General features: G+C 39.5%; 1 protein-coding gene across 2 annotated transcripts in view; it reads right to left on the reverse strand.

The window, feature by feature from the left end:
- Positions 1 to 18244, reverse strand: part of LOC135254365 (A-kinase anchor protein 12-like) — a 46401-nt gene that overhangs the window by 12769 nt on the left and 15388 nt on the right. For both annotated transcript variants that reach the window (XM_064334446.1, XM_064334439.1), the window contains exon 2: positions 15426 to 15525. In XM_064334446.1, the coding sequence (XP_064190516.1) occupies positions 15426 to 15525 (100 nt within the window). The remainder of the gene's footprint in view (positions 1 to 15425; positions 15526 to 18244) is intronic.

The raw sequence follows: 18244 nt of genomic DNA on the forward strand, positions 1-18244 counted from the left end.
CAACGTAACAGGAAAGCATCCAAAGCCGCGTTTCCACCGCAGGAACTATACCCCGGAACTAGGAACCTTTTGAGGAACTCAGTGCGTTTCCACCGCAGGAACTAGGGTCTAAATTTAGTTCTGGGGGCTTTGTTTTACCCCCCAAAACGTTCCTGATCGGGGGGTAGTACTTTCCGAAAGTACAGGAACCTTTTGGGTGGAGCTTGCAGCGCTGAACATTTCTGATTGGTCGAGTACTCGTAGCGTTTGTGTTGTATTTATTTTCCGCCATTACCCGCCATGTTTGAAAATATGCAGCGCAAACCAATTTATTTTCATAATAACTTCAAATCAAACTTGTATGTTATGCGGCGCAGTAGCCTACTTTTGGTTATAACCTGTCAACGTCTTGGAATTATAACGTGTGCTCTTCTGTTCTTTTCTTGCTTTAGTATTCGTTTTATAAAATGCTAAGCATTCGTGCTGGGACAGCATATTACGTAGGCTACCAAAACATTCAAACGGATTAATTCGGTTGCTGAATATTTTCTTCCGGATTTTCTTTGTTAGCCCGTTGTAATTGACTCAAAACGTTTGATACAGTTATGTGAGGTATGCGGTAGTTCTGCATAATTAACATTGGTGATACAGTACAAGCAAACTGGAAATCACCTTCCGCACTTTTTATCCGGATAAAATAACAGGTTAATTCTAGTAATCTTCCCTTTAGCTTTTTCAGACTGCCGTAATTTTACTCAATTTTACTGCCATTTTTCAATTCCACGAAAAGACCAGGAAGACTATGGACTCATTTATGGTGCATGGTTCGCATCTGGAGGGCACACGTCGCTGCTCGGCTAGCAGTAACTTCGAAGGAAAGCAAACGGTGGCTGTACCACTACTAATTTACATTTTCACGCAAGTCCGAGTTTTCGTTCTATTCTTGTCATTTTGCGATTAGCCTATATGGAATTGACGACGAGAAAGTAATAAAACAGCTAATTGTTTACAACGTGTGCATGTTTTCTGCTGTTAATGAATGTGTTTGAGAGGATATATGAAAATCAATAAATACAAAAGTAACTATATATTCATTGTTGGTAACCCGTTGTATATAAGTGGAATAAACCCCTCCGGGCTGTCCCGGTTATTAGAAAATAATGTAGGCTACTTCGGTGGTAGTATGGGGTTACAGAAGAACTCATATGACAGATGGACCGACGACAACGTCAGTGGGCTAATTTACCTAATCTTCGCGGTACTTTAGACCCCGGTGGAAACGCAGACAACCATTGGCTGAAGGAACCTTTTAGTTCCTGGTAAAGTAGTTCCTGGGACTGAAAGTTCCGGGTAATTTCGGTGGAAACGCGGCTCAAGAAAGAAATCTTTCAAGTGAGCTTTCCAAATTCTGTTTCAAGATGAGTTTTCAAACATTTTTAATTAGCTAGTTTCTTCAGTGATCAACTTAATGATGAATAAGCACTAGCTAGCTAATTTTAAAATAAATAGGAAAGTCCAAGTACATATAATAATCTGGTCATCTACCATATAATTAGGAAATGTTCTTGTACCTGCCACATTTCTGTCTTATGGTATAAAAGACAATTGGTTCAAATAGTTTTACGAATGTACTCCTTTCTCTTGTGACTATTGATTGCATGATTGATTGAGTGGGATATGTGCTGTTGCAATATGCTTTCTGGCCTTGATGCTCTTATTTCCAATTATATTTTGGTAGTACTGCTTTCAGATTTGGCCTTGGGGCCCTATAAAATTTAGGCTTTGCCAAAGCAAAAGTGTACATAATAATTCAAGGCCCGACACCTAAACACACACGCACACACACAGTCGAGAATTCCTCTCAGATCTTTCGACATTTCTCAAATAGGCTTTATTTATTGATGAGGTTGAGGGAAGTTAATGCACTGCAAGGCCATTTTCCTCTACATGCTCTCTGTAATGGGGAACTATCAGAAAGTCCTTACATTCTGAAACTTCCTGAAAACATCCTGGCACATTTTCCACATTCTGTATGCACATATAAACCCAAAGCTTCCAATATGTAAATCCCAGTGTTATTTTAAATATAATTTGCTCAATCTCAGAACTCTGCCTACCTGATCTGCAAATTGTTATTAAACTATTATATGATTATTATACTTTACATTTTGAAATACAGTGTCAATTCCTGGATATATATAATGAATTTATTGAACTTCATAGTCACTTGCATATCTAATGTAGGAATTCCGATTAATTTGTTTTGGGTTCAAATTCTGTTCTGTCTGATATCTGACCCTTCGACCCCATGTTTACCCATCCCTAATTCCCACACCATGTTGGTGATATTCATTGGTTTGTAACACCTGCCTCCAAATTCACTTCAAGACAGTAAAATGATCAGAGTAATATGATATAGGATAGGATAGGATAGGATAATATTAGAAAACAAGTATCATAAAAAAATTCACTAGAGTTATGATGAGTGCAACTACACTGATCTACAAGCAGGAATTTAAATCAAGTACGCAAAACATAATTTGAAAATGATCAAAATAATTACTGCCCAGTGTTGTACAATAATTGCAGATACAACATGTTCTGTGGTTCTGTGTGAATTTTAGAAATTATAAAATCAAGGTTACTTGTTCTTGTGAAAGCATTGTGTATGATTTGTTCTTTACTTGGTAAGTTGCCCTGGACAATAGCACCGACGTCATCCAATCTTGACAAAAGAGGTTTCCCACTGAATTAGCAAGCTGCTCCTATCTAGTCCAAATGTGAGAAGAGGTACAGGGTTGCAGACCTGGGTCAAATATGTATTTGTTTTGGATTCAAATACTTTTCTACATTTTACTGATCTTGTCTGGTGCACTGGAACCTATGAAATACTCTCAAAAAGTGCAAACCCTGCCTTCTGTTCATATTGGAAGGTTCAATTACACCAGGCAAGATCAATAGAGCACAGAAAGGTATTTGAATCCAAAACAAATACGTAATTGACCCAGGTCTGCAGGGTTGTATAAATCTGTAATTCACTACTTAGCCTCTCCTTAGAGGAGCAAAACTTTCTTCCCATGAACATTATTTGCTTAGTTCTGACAACAGACTCCCTTTAATTAATCTCAATTACAGTGAGCTCCATAATGTTTGGGACAAAGGCATATTTTTTTTCTTGATTTGGCTCTTGTAATCAGACAATTCACATGTGATGAAAGTGCACTTTCTCAGCTTATATTTTAGGGTATTTTTTATATTTTTTGGTTTCACCATGTAGAAATTACAGCACTTTTTATACATAGTCTCCCCATTTCAGGGCACCATAATGTTTGGGACAAATGGCTTCACAAGTCTTTCGATTGGTCAGGGGTGTTCAATTGCTTCCTTAGTGCAGGTATAACAGAGCTTTCAGTATCTAGTCATGATTCTATGATTTTGATTGCCTTTGGAGTCTGTTATGGGCCTTTCTCAACATGAGGATGACACTTGTTCCAATGAAAATCAAGGAAATCATTATGAGCCGGAGAAAAGCTCAAACCTAAACTTACCAAAATCAACTGTTAGTAACATCATTAAGAAGAAAAAGAGCACTGGTAAAGCAAAAAAGCCAAAAACAGAAACATTCTTGACTGGTCAGGTCATTCACATGATCTGAAACCAATTGAACATGCCATAAGCTAAAGGCAATATGAAATTGCCATAATGTAATTGCTTGTGCTTAAATTGCACGTTTTCTCTCAGGCTGTGAGCTTTGGTTGGAAGCTGAAGTGCTCTTTGGAAGTGGCCCAAAATTATAGGCCTTTCATGTCAAATTCAAGTACTCAGATGGGATGGAAGTACAGGAAGAAGTTCCTTATAAAATCTAACAGGAATTTTTGTTTCTTCCTATTACAGTCAATGCCATCCAGGCCAACTCTGCTGTTCCTTTGATTTCCTCAGTGAAACATGACTAACCTGTGGCATGTGTAGTATTGAAAAGTAGTTTATGCATTTATGCCTAAATTCATTTTAAGGTACACATTCAAAATTCTCTGTTTGACCAGACTGCCACTGCTCATCGTCTAGTGGCCATTGTTAGAAATTAAAATTAAATTAAAATTAAAATTATTTTTTTTAAACAAAAAAACAACCAACTCCAATCTTCTCCCTGAAATTACACACCTGTTCATTCTACGTAAATCACAGAATGGCACATACGTTCTTCCAAATACATACCCAACTGCATGCCTAAGCTTTCAACTGAGTGCACAAATAACACAGACAATTATTATACATACAATCGATTTATACTGCTGGATATTTACTGAAGTATTTCAGTTTAAGTAACTTGCATAACGATACAGTGTTTCAGCTAGGAATCAAACATTGCCAGCACACATCTTATGCTCCAGTGAGCACCATAATTCATTGGACAGTGACACATTTTTTGTTATTTTGGTTCCGTACTCAAGCACTTTGAGTTTGAAAGGATACAATGACAATGAGGTTGAAGTGCAGACTGTCAGTTTTAATTTGAGGATATTTTCATACATATCAGATGAACCATTTAGAAATTATAGAACCTTTTGTACATAGTCCCCCCATTTTTGGGCATCTAACATAATGTATAATAAAGTAATCATTTTTAATATTTGGTCGCATATCCTTTGCAATGACTGCTTGAAGTCTGTGATGCATAGCCATCACCAGACGCAGGATATCTTCCCTGGTGATGGTCTGCCAGGCCTGTACTGCAGCCATCTTCAGTTCCTGCTTGTTTCGGGGCCGGCCCGTGGCATAAATGCTCTATGCGGTTGTTTAGGGCCACAAACGCTAGGGGGGGGGCCACACAATCCAATGCTTATCTAAGGTAAATAACGTTATTTTCGCAATTACATTATTCATCCCCTATCGTAGAACTAGCAGTATAAATTTTAAATGGAACTGAACATTTCATAACAATGTAATGTAAGAAGGATTTTACCAAGCAAACCCCCCCGCCCCCTTCCCCCCCCGCTTAGGGCCACCAAAATCCTAGGGCCGGCCCTGCTTCAGCATGTAAAATGCATGTTCAATTGGACTCAGATAATTTTTGTTCCAGAACTCTTGGGGCTCTTTTAGGTGCTTTTTTAGCAAACTGTAATCTCGCCTTTCTGTTCTTCAGGCTTATCATTGGTTTGTATCTTGTAGTGTACCCTCTGTAGTCCTGCTGGTGCAGTCTTCTACGTATGGTAGACTTTGACACATCTACACCTGCATCCAGGAGAGTGTTTTTGATCTGTTGGGCTGTTTTCTTCAGGGGGGTTTTCTTCACCATAGAGAGTATTCTCCGGTCATAATTGAGCGGAGTATACTTTTGACATAATTGAGTTCACCAGTTGCTTTTTTCTTGTTAATGATGAACCAAACTGTTGACTTGGGCATGCCCAGGGTTTTTGCAGTGTTCCTGATTGATTTTCATTTCTGAGCCTTATAACGGCCAGCTTAATTTGCGTCGACACTGCTGTCTTCCTCATGTTGTCACACCCCAACAACAATCTCCAAAGGCAATTGCAAAGTCTAGAATCAAGACTAGACATCAACAGCTCTCTTCTGCATTCACTAACGACACAAATGAATACACCTGCCTAATGAAACACATCTGTAAAGCCAATTCAACAAATACTTGTAGTACCTTAAAATGGGGGGACCATGTACAAAAGGTGCTGTCATTTCTAAATGGTTCCTCCGATATGGATGAAAATACCCTCAAATTAAAGCTGACAGTCTGAACTTCAACCTCATTGTCATTGTATCCTTTCAAACTTAAAGTGCTAGAGTACAGAATCCTTACCTGTGAGAGTACTTGTCCCCAGCATTTGCAAGAAGTAACCCCCAACCTCCCTGAAGCTTCAAGGTGTCAGTCTTGTCCAGACTTTGTGAAGCTGAAGTCCCCTTTCCAAGTGCTGTCTGCACACAGCCTAAAGTGCTGTGGGAAACTTTTGATCTCTAGTTATGAACCTGGTCCCTGGAGCTGCAAGACACCAGTGGCAGGCAGAAGCAGGCTTCCTCGAGAGCCCCCGGTTGTCTGAGGAGAGGAGTGTACTGAATGTACATTTGACCAGGCTGTTGATACCCCTCCCTGGCTGCTGTTTGCTGTTTGAGAAGACTTTCTTTCCCCCCACCCCCCTTCAGTCCTATTGTTTGGTTCTTGTGCAGCCAGGCCTGGAGTAGGGGGTTATTAAAGACAGCACTCACTGGATTCCCCACAGCCCTTGCAGCCCACATGTAAATGTATTTATATAGCCGCAAACTTTTAGTCCCAGGAACTACTTTTCAAGGAACTAAAAGGTTCCTTCAGCCCATTGTTGTCTGCGTTTCCATCGCGGTCTAAAGACCCGCGACGATTAGGCAAATTAGTCCACTGACGTATGTAAAAGCGACGTCGTCGTCCGTCCATCTGTCCTATGATTTCTTCTGTAACCCCATACTATCACCGAAGTACATTATTTTCTAATAACTGGGACAGCCGGAGGGGTTTATTCCACTTATACAACAGGTTACCAACAATAACTATACATGGTTACTTTATTCATTGTATTTATTGATTTTTATCGACTTAATCACCTGAAATATTCTTCCGCGGCCGTTTGGGCATATTATTTTACCGTTGTCAAGCAAAACTCTCATTGTTAGTTCGACTTGGACCGTTGTTATGCAACAAACAGGATTTAACAGGCCAATATAGCCTACAGATTGTAACTGTTTTATATATCCTCTCAAACACATTCATTATGTTTTTATGCGAACATTCACTTTCATGTCTTGACATCCGAGGCATATGTAGACATATGTAGAATGTGAATGCATTCACATTCTACATATAACTGGTATCAACAGCAGAAAACATGCACACATCATAAACAATTTGCTGTTGAACTGATTAATTCGACTCTTATCGTCATTTCCAATATAGGCTAATCGCAAAATGACAAGAATAAATAGAATGAAAACTCGGACTTGCGTGAAAATTTTAATTAATATTGCAGTGGTACAGCCACCGTTTACTTTCCTTGAAAGTTACTGCTAGCGGAGCAGCGAAGTGTGCCCTCCAGATGCGAACCATGCACCATAAATAGAGTCCATAAAAGTCTAGTCTTCCTGGTCTTTTTGTGGAATTGAAGAATCGCAGTGAAATTATGGCAGTCTGAAAAAGCAAAAGGGACGATTACTAGAATTAACCTGTTATTTTACCCTGACAAAAAGTGCGGAAGGTGATTTCTAGTTTGCTTTTACTGTATCCCCAATGTAAATTATGCAGAACTACCGCATACCTCACTTAACTGTGTCAAACGTTTTGAGTCAATTATAATGAACTAACAAAGAAAATCCGGAAGAAAATATTCAGCAACCGAATTAAACCGTTTGAATGTTTTAGTACGTAATATGCTGTCCCAGCACGAATGCTTAACATTTTATATAATCCTCAATCTTAATTTCTCATCTGTTCCAAGACGTTGGCAGGCTATAACCAAAAATAGGCTACTGTGCCGCATAACATACAAGTTTGAATTCAAGTTATTCTTATGAAAATAAATCGGTTTGCGGCCGCAGATTTTTAAAAATGGCGGTTGAAATAAAATACTGCGAGTAGTCGACCAATCAGAAATATTCAGCACTTGTGCCCCACCCAAAAAGTTCTGGTACTTTTGGAAAGTACTACCCCCCAAGCAGGGACTTAATTTAGACCTTGGTTCCTGCGGTGGAGTTCCTCAAAAGGTTCCTAGTTCCTGGGGAAAGTTCCTGCGGTGGAAACGCGGCTAAAGTCTGTGTTGGTGTTGGGGGATGGGTTCTGCTGTTGTTCTCTTATGTCAAATGCCAACATTACCAACCTATAGCAGGCCTTCTGCACAATAACTGAGCATCTTAAACAGAAAGTTACTCCAATACTTTAAATCAAAATGTAAAAATACCCTTTAATAAAAGCGGAGAATCTGCACTTTAACCACATGTGAATTGTTTGATTGCAAGTCTAAAACTGCGGAGTACAGAGTCATATAAATACAGTAGTACTGGACAGTGATAAAATTTTTGTTTTGGCTCTGTACTCCAGCACATTGGATTTGAAATAAAACAATGAATATGAGGATAAAGACTCTCAGCTTTAATTTGAGGGAACATCCATATTGGGTGATTTGTGTAGGCATTACAGCTCTTTTATATATTTTAACTAATGGGACAAATGAACATAATCTGAAATATAGCCATCACATTTAGCACTTGGCTACAAATCATCTGTGACCCATAGATATCTCCAGACTCCAGACAGCTCGGCATGTTCCCTGCTGATGCTTTGCCAGGCCAGTACTGTGGTCATCTTCAGCACCTATTTGTTTCTGGGGCAATTTGCCTTCAGTTTTGTCTTTAGCAAGTGAATTGCATCTTCAATTGAATTTAGGATGGGTGGTTGACTTGGCCAGCCAAGAACATTCCACTTTTTGGCCTTGAAAAACTCCTTGGTTGCTTTAGCAGTTTATTTGAGGTCATTGTCCTGCTGCAAGGGGAAAGCCATCTAATCAGTTCTGAGGAATTCGATTGGATCTGAGCAGGTGTTTCTACTTCAGAATTCATCCCGCTGCTGTCAGCAGTCACATCAACAGTTACAGTATATCATCAATGAAGAAAAGTGATCCATTTCCAGTGGTAGCCGTACATACCCAAGCCATAACACTACCTCCACCACAAATGAGGGGGAGGGTTTGGATCATGAGCAGTTCCTTACTTGTCCACACTCCTCTTTCCGAAACTGGAATAGATAATACTAGTCTCATCTGTCCATAAGACCTAAATTCCAGACCTAAAATAAACACTAGACCTTTAGTTATCTTCCTTGTGCATTAACATAATGAGGCAAATGCACACAGCTGGTCAAAAAACAATTAAGCAGCAAAGTGGTTAACTGTCCCATTACTTTTGCTCACCTAAAATGAAGGGACTGTGTATAAAAAGGGCATTAACTCCTACACAGATCATCTGATACAGATGTAAATACCCTCAAATTAAAGCTGCCAATCTGTGATTTCACCTCATATTCTTGTTTTATTTCAAATTTAATCTGCTGGAGTATACAGCTAAACCAATAATAAATGTACATCCCAGATGTTTCCAGGACATTTTAAAGATATTTCTGTGATATTAATTGCATGAAAGTGGAAGCACAAAAGTGCACATGCTAATTCAATTCGAATGGTATATTGGTACATATATATATGCAGGTAATTTAATTTGAACTGACGGCATTTCTCAGGAATTTGCTTTTTGATGATTCCCAAATAAACACGCACTGGCCAAGTTCTTTGTAATGTATACAAAAAGGAAATACTCTCATATGAAAAGATCTGTGTCACACAAAAAGTGAGCTCAAAGCAAGTTTCTCCCTGTCTTTGCAATTTTACCCTTCCTATGAATCTCTGAATATTCATTCACCAAAAAATGTTTCACTTGTTGACAACCCTCAGAAATGGTTTTGGTTCTGATGTTTTGGTTTTTTGTATGCAGGGAGCTTTGGTGTTTCACGACCATAATGTGGACTATTGGGAGGAGTGGCGACCAATCAAGACCCTTGCCTCTGTTTAAAAGTTGACATGGAGGTGGGGGGAGTGCAGAGTAGTGGGTTGCTTCACATAGTTGAAACAGGCTGCCTTTACAGATCACTGCCTGCATTATTCCACTATAAATCTTCAAATGGCAGTGGGCTCCAGAGAGAAAAACAACCAAAAAGCAACTTTGGCAAGCTTCCATCTTCATTCCTGACACATGTGACCAGTTTACAATATATAGGTGCACTTATCCTTCAGCCTGTATGGTTGCTGTTTTAAAGCTTTGACTATACATTACATAGTTACTATGTTGCATGGAGGTGGAAGTAAGGAGGGGGTGTGAGAAAGGGGGATTTCCAATTGACTGTGGGGTTCTAGGGCATGCTTCTAAACCCAGCAGTGAGGACACTGACCCAATGGGATGACTTGAGAGGCATTTCAAAGAGGTTCTCAAGCTCTGGAAGAGAGAAAAATCCCCAAATGCTCCATTTGACATTTTACTTAGAGGGCTTGTGACAACTGGGAGGGATGAGGGAGGAGCAAAGAGATGTGTCTGCTGCTTACAGCCTCCCACTGAATCAAAAACACAGCTCTGAAAATCGAACTTCTGATGCTCTCGTGAATTTCTGACCACATTTTATTTTAATTCAGAACAAAAATATTGTCATTCACAACTTTTTTTTGCAGAACATGACAACTGGTCAAAATACTAAAAATGCCATGTTGTTATACATTTACTAATGCATACTAAGCAAGTTTATACCGATAAATAAATAATAAAAAATATTTGGCGGAGTAACCCCGATTCTTCTTCAAAAAACATTGAGCTGTACAATTAGGCACTAAGCAGACTTACATTCTTTTACATACAATCAATTTATATAGCTGGATATTTACTGAACCAATTCAGGTTTTTGAGGGTACAATGGCAGTGCCCCACCTCAGAGTTACAAGGCCAGTTTTTCAGCCATCATGCTTTGCTGCCACCCAAAAATATGTGAGAACTTAAAAGTTTTAGACAGTATCAACCTCACCTACAGGCAGGCACACCTAGTAATTACAATCTCAGAAACCTCACCTCACATCTAAATGTACTCCTTCAAGGGGCTTTAATCACCATCCTCATGGTATTAACCTGGATCTGGTTTTGTTAATATCAAATTTTGTCACAAGCATCTAATAACAGGACCACAGCTATAAAGGAGAGGTGGGCTACCGGGTACTGATGGCAGCCGAACTGTCATGGTTCTGTATTTTCTGTTTCTGTTTTTCCCTTTTGGCCGCCAGATGGTGGCACTTCAGTTTTGTGTTTCAGTTTGTTCTCCCTCCCTGTGTTAATTGTATTATTGGTTTTAATCATTCTATCATTGTTCCCACCTGAGTCTTGTTATCCCCTCCTTTGCTGGTTTGATTGTTCTTTGAGTTCACCTGTGTCTTGTTACCCTTGTCTATTTAAGTTCTTTGTTTCCTGACTCGGGTGCTGGTTCCTTGCGTTTCATTTGTGTTTCTGAATGTGTTTCTGCTTGCATTCCTGCTTGTGTTTTGGATTGTATGTATCTGCCTGCTTTTGTTCTGCTTGTGTGTGTTCCACCTGTCCCTATTCTGTCCTGCCTGTGTTCTGCCCTGCTTAGTTCTTAGGAATTCTTGGTTTGTGGTTTTGCCCCTCGTAGCCCCTTTGTTTGTTCTTGAGTTTTTTTTTTTATTTTTAATTAAATTCTTTGTTATTATTCACCCCTTTGGAGTTTCGTTTAGTTTTTCCCACTCTGCGTTTGGGTCCATTTCCCCGAAAACCCTGACACAAACAGATGATGTCATTGCACAAAGGCTCCTCCTCATGAAAAAAAGGAGGAGGAAAGCCAGGATGACAGCGATATAATTGCTGGAAGAGGAGGTTAACACTCAGCATGTATGAAACAACAATCAGAATGCTTCACTCAGGCAAGAGAGAGAAAAAGGAAATCGATCAAGGAATGCCGTTTTTAAGGGCATTCCAACCTGTTAAATGCTCCTTGAAGAACAAAGAGCGAGGAGGCTCCCGAAGGATGCTTGAGCAAGGAAACACGAATGCATCCTTTATGGAAGTATTTTGGAATGCGTGATGTATAAATTATTGATCTGTGGATCCACTTCTCCCCATCTGCCATATCTGAAATTGACGAGGCTTCAAACGGATGCTTCAGAGCAAGCATGTTCCATTTGTCTAATACACGTTTCCTTGATTTTTCATCCTTTCATTGTATCCTACATTGAGTGGAACTAAGGAACTAGGGAACAACACACAGAAAGGATGCAAGGAGGTAAAAAAAAAAAAAAAGAAACTATTGGAAGGAGTCCCAGGCCTCTCCCCTTCCAGCCATGATAGCTAGCTATTCAGCACTAGTTTCACCAATCACTAAAACCAATTTCATCAGAACTGAACTGCTCCAGATTTCACTTGGAAGTGGCCTGAGACAACTTCTTAGAGGCAGGCTAGAGAGCAGTTGTTTAGTCTGCACAGGGTTTGATTAATGTTTTCACACTACCTCCAAACTATCCGAACCAAGGAAGTATGTATATATATATATATATATATATATATATATATATAAATATATATAGTCATTCAACTACTCACACATTTTTTTATTATTGTATATTGTCATTATTGAACACACTGTACAATAATTCACATTCATTCTGACCTGGTAATCCTCTTTGACTCTTATCACTGTTCACCTAGAAGTTTTAAGGTCTTATCACACACATATAATTCAGGATATCTGCACCGTGTAGTCATTCACCGATAGATAAGTGTTGTAGCAAGATGCACAATTGTATCTATGCAGGCTACGCAAGCCAAAGGCACATCCTCATCTACCAAGATAGATGGCGATCCATATAGAGCCACACTACTGGCTGAAAGCAGTCTCCTATTTCTAGGCATAACTGTAAGCAAAGAGGAAAGGTTAAAACACAATTTTGGCATCAGATAATCAAGATATCATTTAATGATTCCTGTTCTAGTAGCACCGGGTAAGACTACATGCGTTCCTTTAACACTCAGATACTTCCGGTGTTTGGCGTATCTGAGGGGTTTCTTACAGAACTGTGTTCTCACCAGTAACAAACTGCACCAGGCTTCCCTTGGAAGAGGACAGAGACCTAAGGTTTGTTTGTTTGGTGCACACCCAAATGTGGGTGGAGGATTCACGCCTGTCAATGTGAAAACAACCGGGCTAAATAGAAAATTATGCAGTGTAACAATTAGCTGAGCTCAGGTTTACAGGCATTTTTTTAGCAGACACTCTTATCCAGAGCAACTTACATTGTATCCGATAATACAGCTGGACATATACTGGAGCAATGCAGGTTAAGTATCTTGCTCAAGGATACGGCAGTGTCCTACCGGGGAATCGAACCTGCAACCTTTAGGTTACAAGACCAACTCTTTAGCCATTATACTACACCGCCACCCTATATTATATTTTTTCAGGTGGGGACTTTAGCACAACTAGGTGTAGAAACAGAATTACTGATAAATGTTGCACTAAATAACTTTCACATGCTGATCTTGAGTCTGTATATTCACCTTAACCTGTTTAATTTGGTATTGGAATGATATAAATAACATGCTTATACATACCAATATTATATATTTTTTAAATATCTTGTTTGATCTCCCTGCACATTTCACCATTAAAATATACGTTTAAATTCCATTCCCAGATTTTTCAGGAAGAATGTCCTTTCATGTTTTCAGATTTTCAGCAAAATAGTAAACCCAAAAATGGACCATATCCCAAAAGAATGAATGGCAATATAGAGAAAGAAACACATTTGGACAGCAACAAGAGAGTTATTAATGTGAGAAGAAAAAGGGTGATGTACAGCCTGGCAACTATGTGGAGCCAGTCCCAAGGCAGCACAGTGTCAGCTGAGAGCTGATTCAGTACTGTTGTCATCTCTAACCCACAGACTCCAACACACAGACTCATGCACACACACACGTACGCACACAGCACACACTCTCTCTTATACAAATCACTATGTGTACTGAAAGACAGATAGACAGACAGACAGACAGACACACACACACACACACACACACACAATGAACAACATGTTTAAAGCTTCACTAGAATATGTTTTGAAAAATACAGTGCAGTCTGTAAGTATTTGGACAGTGGCATACTTTTTGTTGTTCTGGCTCTGTACTCAAATTTGAAATGGAAGCATTGGCAATGTGGTTAAAGTGACTGTCAGCTTTAATTTGAGGGTATTTGTATCCATATTGTTTGAATCATGTAGGAATCGCAGGCCTTTATGTACATAGTCCCCCCATTTAGGGAGACCAAATTGAAAAATCGTCTGCTCAGTTGTTTCTTGGCCAGCTGTGTGTTTTTGCATTATTAATTCATGAACAACTAACAAAAAGCTACTAAAAGGTCTAGAGTTATTCTAGGTGTGGAATTTGCATTTGGATTCTGTATCTATTGTCTCAACATGAGGAGCAAAAAAGTGCCAATGGTAGAAAAATCTGAATAAATCAACTGTATGCAATGTTGACATGCAGGAATGTACTGGTGAGCTCAGCAATAGCAAACAACCTGGCAGACCATGGAAGACTAATGTAGTGGATGACCAAATAATATTTTCAGTTATGATGATAAACCCTTTTCAAACGTTGAACAGATCAAGAACACGCTTCAGGATGTAGGCATAGATGTGTCAAAGACTGAAATAAAAATACCACACCAGCACAACCTCAGAGGGTTCACTGCAATATGCAAACCACTGGTATGCCTCAAGAAAAGAACAGCCAGGTGAGAGTTTGCTAAAAAAAACTCCAAAATTTGTTATGTCATTGCATGGAGCATATGTACTTATTCAACCATCCATTATTTAAGCTCGCTTTTCATACTCATATTCTTGATCAGGGTCAGGAGAGGTGCTGGAGGCTAGGCTGGTTGACATGCACTGGGCGAGAAGCAGGAATGCACCCTGGACAGTTCACCAATCCAACGCAGGGCATACACACCATTCACTCACACACTCATGCCGAGGGGAAATTTTGACACTCCAGTTAACCTAACTTGCATGTCTTTGGACTGTGGGAGGAAACCGGAGTACCCGGAGGAAACCTACACAGAGAAAATGCAAATTCCACACAGACAGGCCCTGGCCAAGATTCAAACCAAGGATCTTCTTGCTGTGAGACAACAGTGCTACCCACTGCACCACCAATGCTGCCTGTACTTGTTCATGTTTATGTTAAAAAAATGCTAAGGATATAATAAGAAATTACAGCACAAACCATATTTAGAGTTGAATTGACTCTAAAACAGAACATTTAACTCTGGTAGTGATAGAGTGAGTATATCTTATCAACAGTTTATGTTTGAAAGTCAACATAAGACCACAAAATGTCCCATGACCTGTCACAACACCTTTTTAATGCACATTGCTGAAATTCTCCAAGCAGTCAGTTTGATCTCTATCAATCATCATCTCATATTTCACTCATGAAAGCGGCAAACAATTACTCTGTAGTTTCCCGCTTGACTAGTTTGGTAAGAAAATTAAGTTTGCTTAATTTGAAATGATGGTCCCACCCTCCCTCTTTAACCACTTCTCACACATGCCAAATATGGCCAATCCATGCCCTATTTAGGGGGTACCCTATTTAAGTAAATTTGACCTCTCTCATTAAATAAAACAGTTGAAAATAAATAACATACAACTTCAAACCTAGTGAAAAGGGACATACCTATTCTCACAACAGGGGTCACCACATAAAACTATCTTGAAATAAAATACATAACTTCCTGATATCTCTATTTATTGTATAAGTCATTGCAAACACTATGTGATATAAAGTTATGGGGAATGTGTCACTTAAAACCAAATCACCTTCTGCCAGGACTTTCTCCCCAGAGCGGCCATCGAAGCCCTCTATTTGGTCATCTGTTTTCCCATTCAGATCAGAGATCTTTCCATTCTTCTGTAGGAGCTGTGAGAAAGCACAAGACAGAAAGCGAGGGGGTTATTCTCAATATGAAAATATAATTTATGCCATATATGTCAAGCAAAACGTGGAACTATTTGAAAACATACACGTTGTGCTGCATATTATGTGCCATAATACAGTCAGATACAGAATTGTTGGGACCCTTGATAAAGATGACCAAAAAAAACAGGTAACGAGTTACAGTGCTGGACCAGTCAAACTCCCACTTCTTCCCATCTTTTTACTCCCATCTTCTGCAACCACTGCCGCGCACATGAGCAAAACCCACTGCTGATTCAGGAGGGAGTAGACATCCATGGTTCTCCTCCCAAAAAATGTTGGGCCACCAGCTGCTTCTTTACACACCAGAGTACAGCTAAGCTTGCACAGAGCGGAGTCAGAGGAAGACCTTTCATATGCAATTTTGACCACAATCTAGACACCTGTTCAACCAGCAGGGGTTGTTCAATAGAGATGCATGCAGAACCCTCTCTGACTGAACCCTCCCAGTTGCATCACCAATTCCATATTGCCCTTTGAAAGTACCAGCCACAGTCAGCACTGGCACAGCCTAGATTCAATTTGAGGCCATGAGGCTCATCGACGCACCACAGTGTGGTGCCTTAACCCAGTGGTTCCCAAACTCGGTCCTGGGGAACCACAGCGTATGCGCTGATTTTCATTGCAACCACTGTTGCAATCCCAGAGTTTTAACAAGCTGTGATTTTTTCTTAATTAGGTGCTTTTTTTATGTTTAGAGACATTATTTGCCCTCTTAAGCCACATTAAGTCAGAGATAGCTATGCATGCCATGAAGAATTAAAGTCCCATGTGTCACATGATTATTGTGCAATATTGCAAACAATCCCATAAAAGATATTACACTATTTTTTCACTGATCAAATTAAAAACCAAGATGCATCAATAGACAATAGACTAATTGGTGAAAAAATAGACACATACACTAACCATTTGGTAGAAAAAGAAAAACTGCAAGACAAAGCAAATGACAATGAGCCAAACCTACATTATATTAATAAGTTAAGTTCGAAGACCTGTGCAAAGCATAATCATTTGACATTCTGTCCATGTTCACTTTCCTTCCTTTCACTCTTTCCATATTAGGTCAACTAATTGTTTTTCTAAACTTCACAATTTGATGGTATAATTTGAATCTGTTTGAGTCTGTCTTCTTACATCATTCACATACAGTAGTTACAAGTAGTTTTTTTTCCAGTATGCACTAGCACCTTCCATTACCACAATCTTATTTTTTTTGGGGGGGAGCAGAGCTGCTTTTTGTTGCAGTATCGTTTTACACATGTTTACTGGCTGTTAGTGCCAGCCTTAGCTGTCATCCACCAGACAGGCTGCTGATTTGTTTGTGCTCAGTGTTGTCTCCTGTCTGGTGGCCACATTCACCCCAATGACAGAGAAGCACAGAGAAAGAACAACCCTTCTGTCAATTGTTCTTTCATTACATAAAGTGGATTCTTACAAAAATGGAGCCTGGCAAAAAGCAAAGACAAAAGCACTCAATTGTATAATTTTAAAGAACTTCATGCTTCTGTCACTGTACCCACACACAGGGGTCCAATTGTCCCTCTAAGCACATTTCAATTCACCCTCTGTCTTTTTCATAGATGGTTATATTAGCTTTGTTGACTTAATATTACGTTATTTCTTTGAGGAGCAGGTGGCGTTATCAAACACCACTTACACTTTTCACATTGTTGTAGTGAAACAGTCCACAATAAGTACTAATGCCCTAAGTCAGTAGTTCCCAAACTGCGAGTTGGGACCCACGGGTGGGTCATGAGGTGTTCTGAGGTCTAAGACGCATGCAAAAACATGTTATAACCTTTCTATAGACAACCACACTACTCGAACAAAACACAGCACTGCTCTATTTAACATGTAGGTATTTTGCAATATTTTTTAATTGTAATGTTTTTTCTATATTTGAGCAATATGACAGGTTTTATCATAATAAGGCATGATAAATAGACATTATATTCACTCATTAAGTTGGTCAAAGGCTTAGACAGTATAGAAACCTCTGCTCTGGAGTCATGGACAGCTTTTCAGGAGGAGCATAACAGTAGATTATTTTTCTAGTTCCCACACTTCTAAGCCATACTGTTCCTCTCTTTAAAAGTTCACTAGTTGATTCCAGATTCTAGATTCTGAATGTAGTGCAAGAGAAGTATGGTATTAGTGTTATTAGAGCATTGCCAAATGCCACCGAGGTTCAGGTTAAGTACCTTGCTCAAGGGTAAAACAGCCTCATCCTCGCTGGGAACTTAACCTAAGTTACAAGACAGTGCATTCTTAGTGTTGTTCTGTATTCTACACTGCCGCCACTATGCCGTGTAGAATACAGCACACCGCTAAGAATGCACTGTCTTTCTGAGGGCTATATTGTAATGCACCACCCGACCGGTCCAAACATCTAAAACACGTTTTTAACATTCCAAAGGTGTGATCAATCACTGACATTGCACTGCCAAATGCACAAATAAAATAAATACACAAGTTGCGGTGTGTTCTCAGCTCAATCGATGAAGAAGCCACAATTTTAATGCATAGCCACTGCCCTCTAACAGCCACTGTAAATGCGCTGCTTGTAAATTTGCTCCCTGTAGTCCCGGGGGATACAGCATCCCATTATGTACAACATTTGACTGTAATGCCAAACACTATTTGACCAGCTACATTCAGG

This window comes from Anguilla rostrata, chromosome 1, assembly GCF_018555375.3.
Source record: "Anguilla rostrata isolate EN2019 chromosome 1, ASM1855537v3, whole genome shotgun sequence".
Lineage (NCBI taxonomy): Eukaryota > Metazoa > Chordata > Actinopteri > Anguilliformes > Anguillidae > Anguilla > Anguilla rostrata.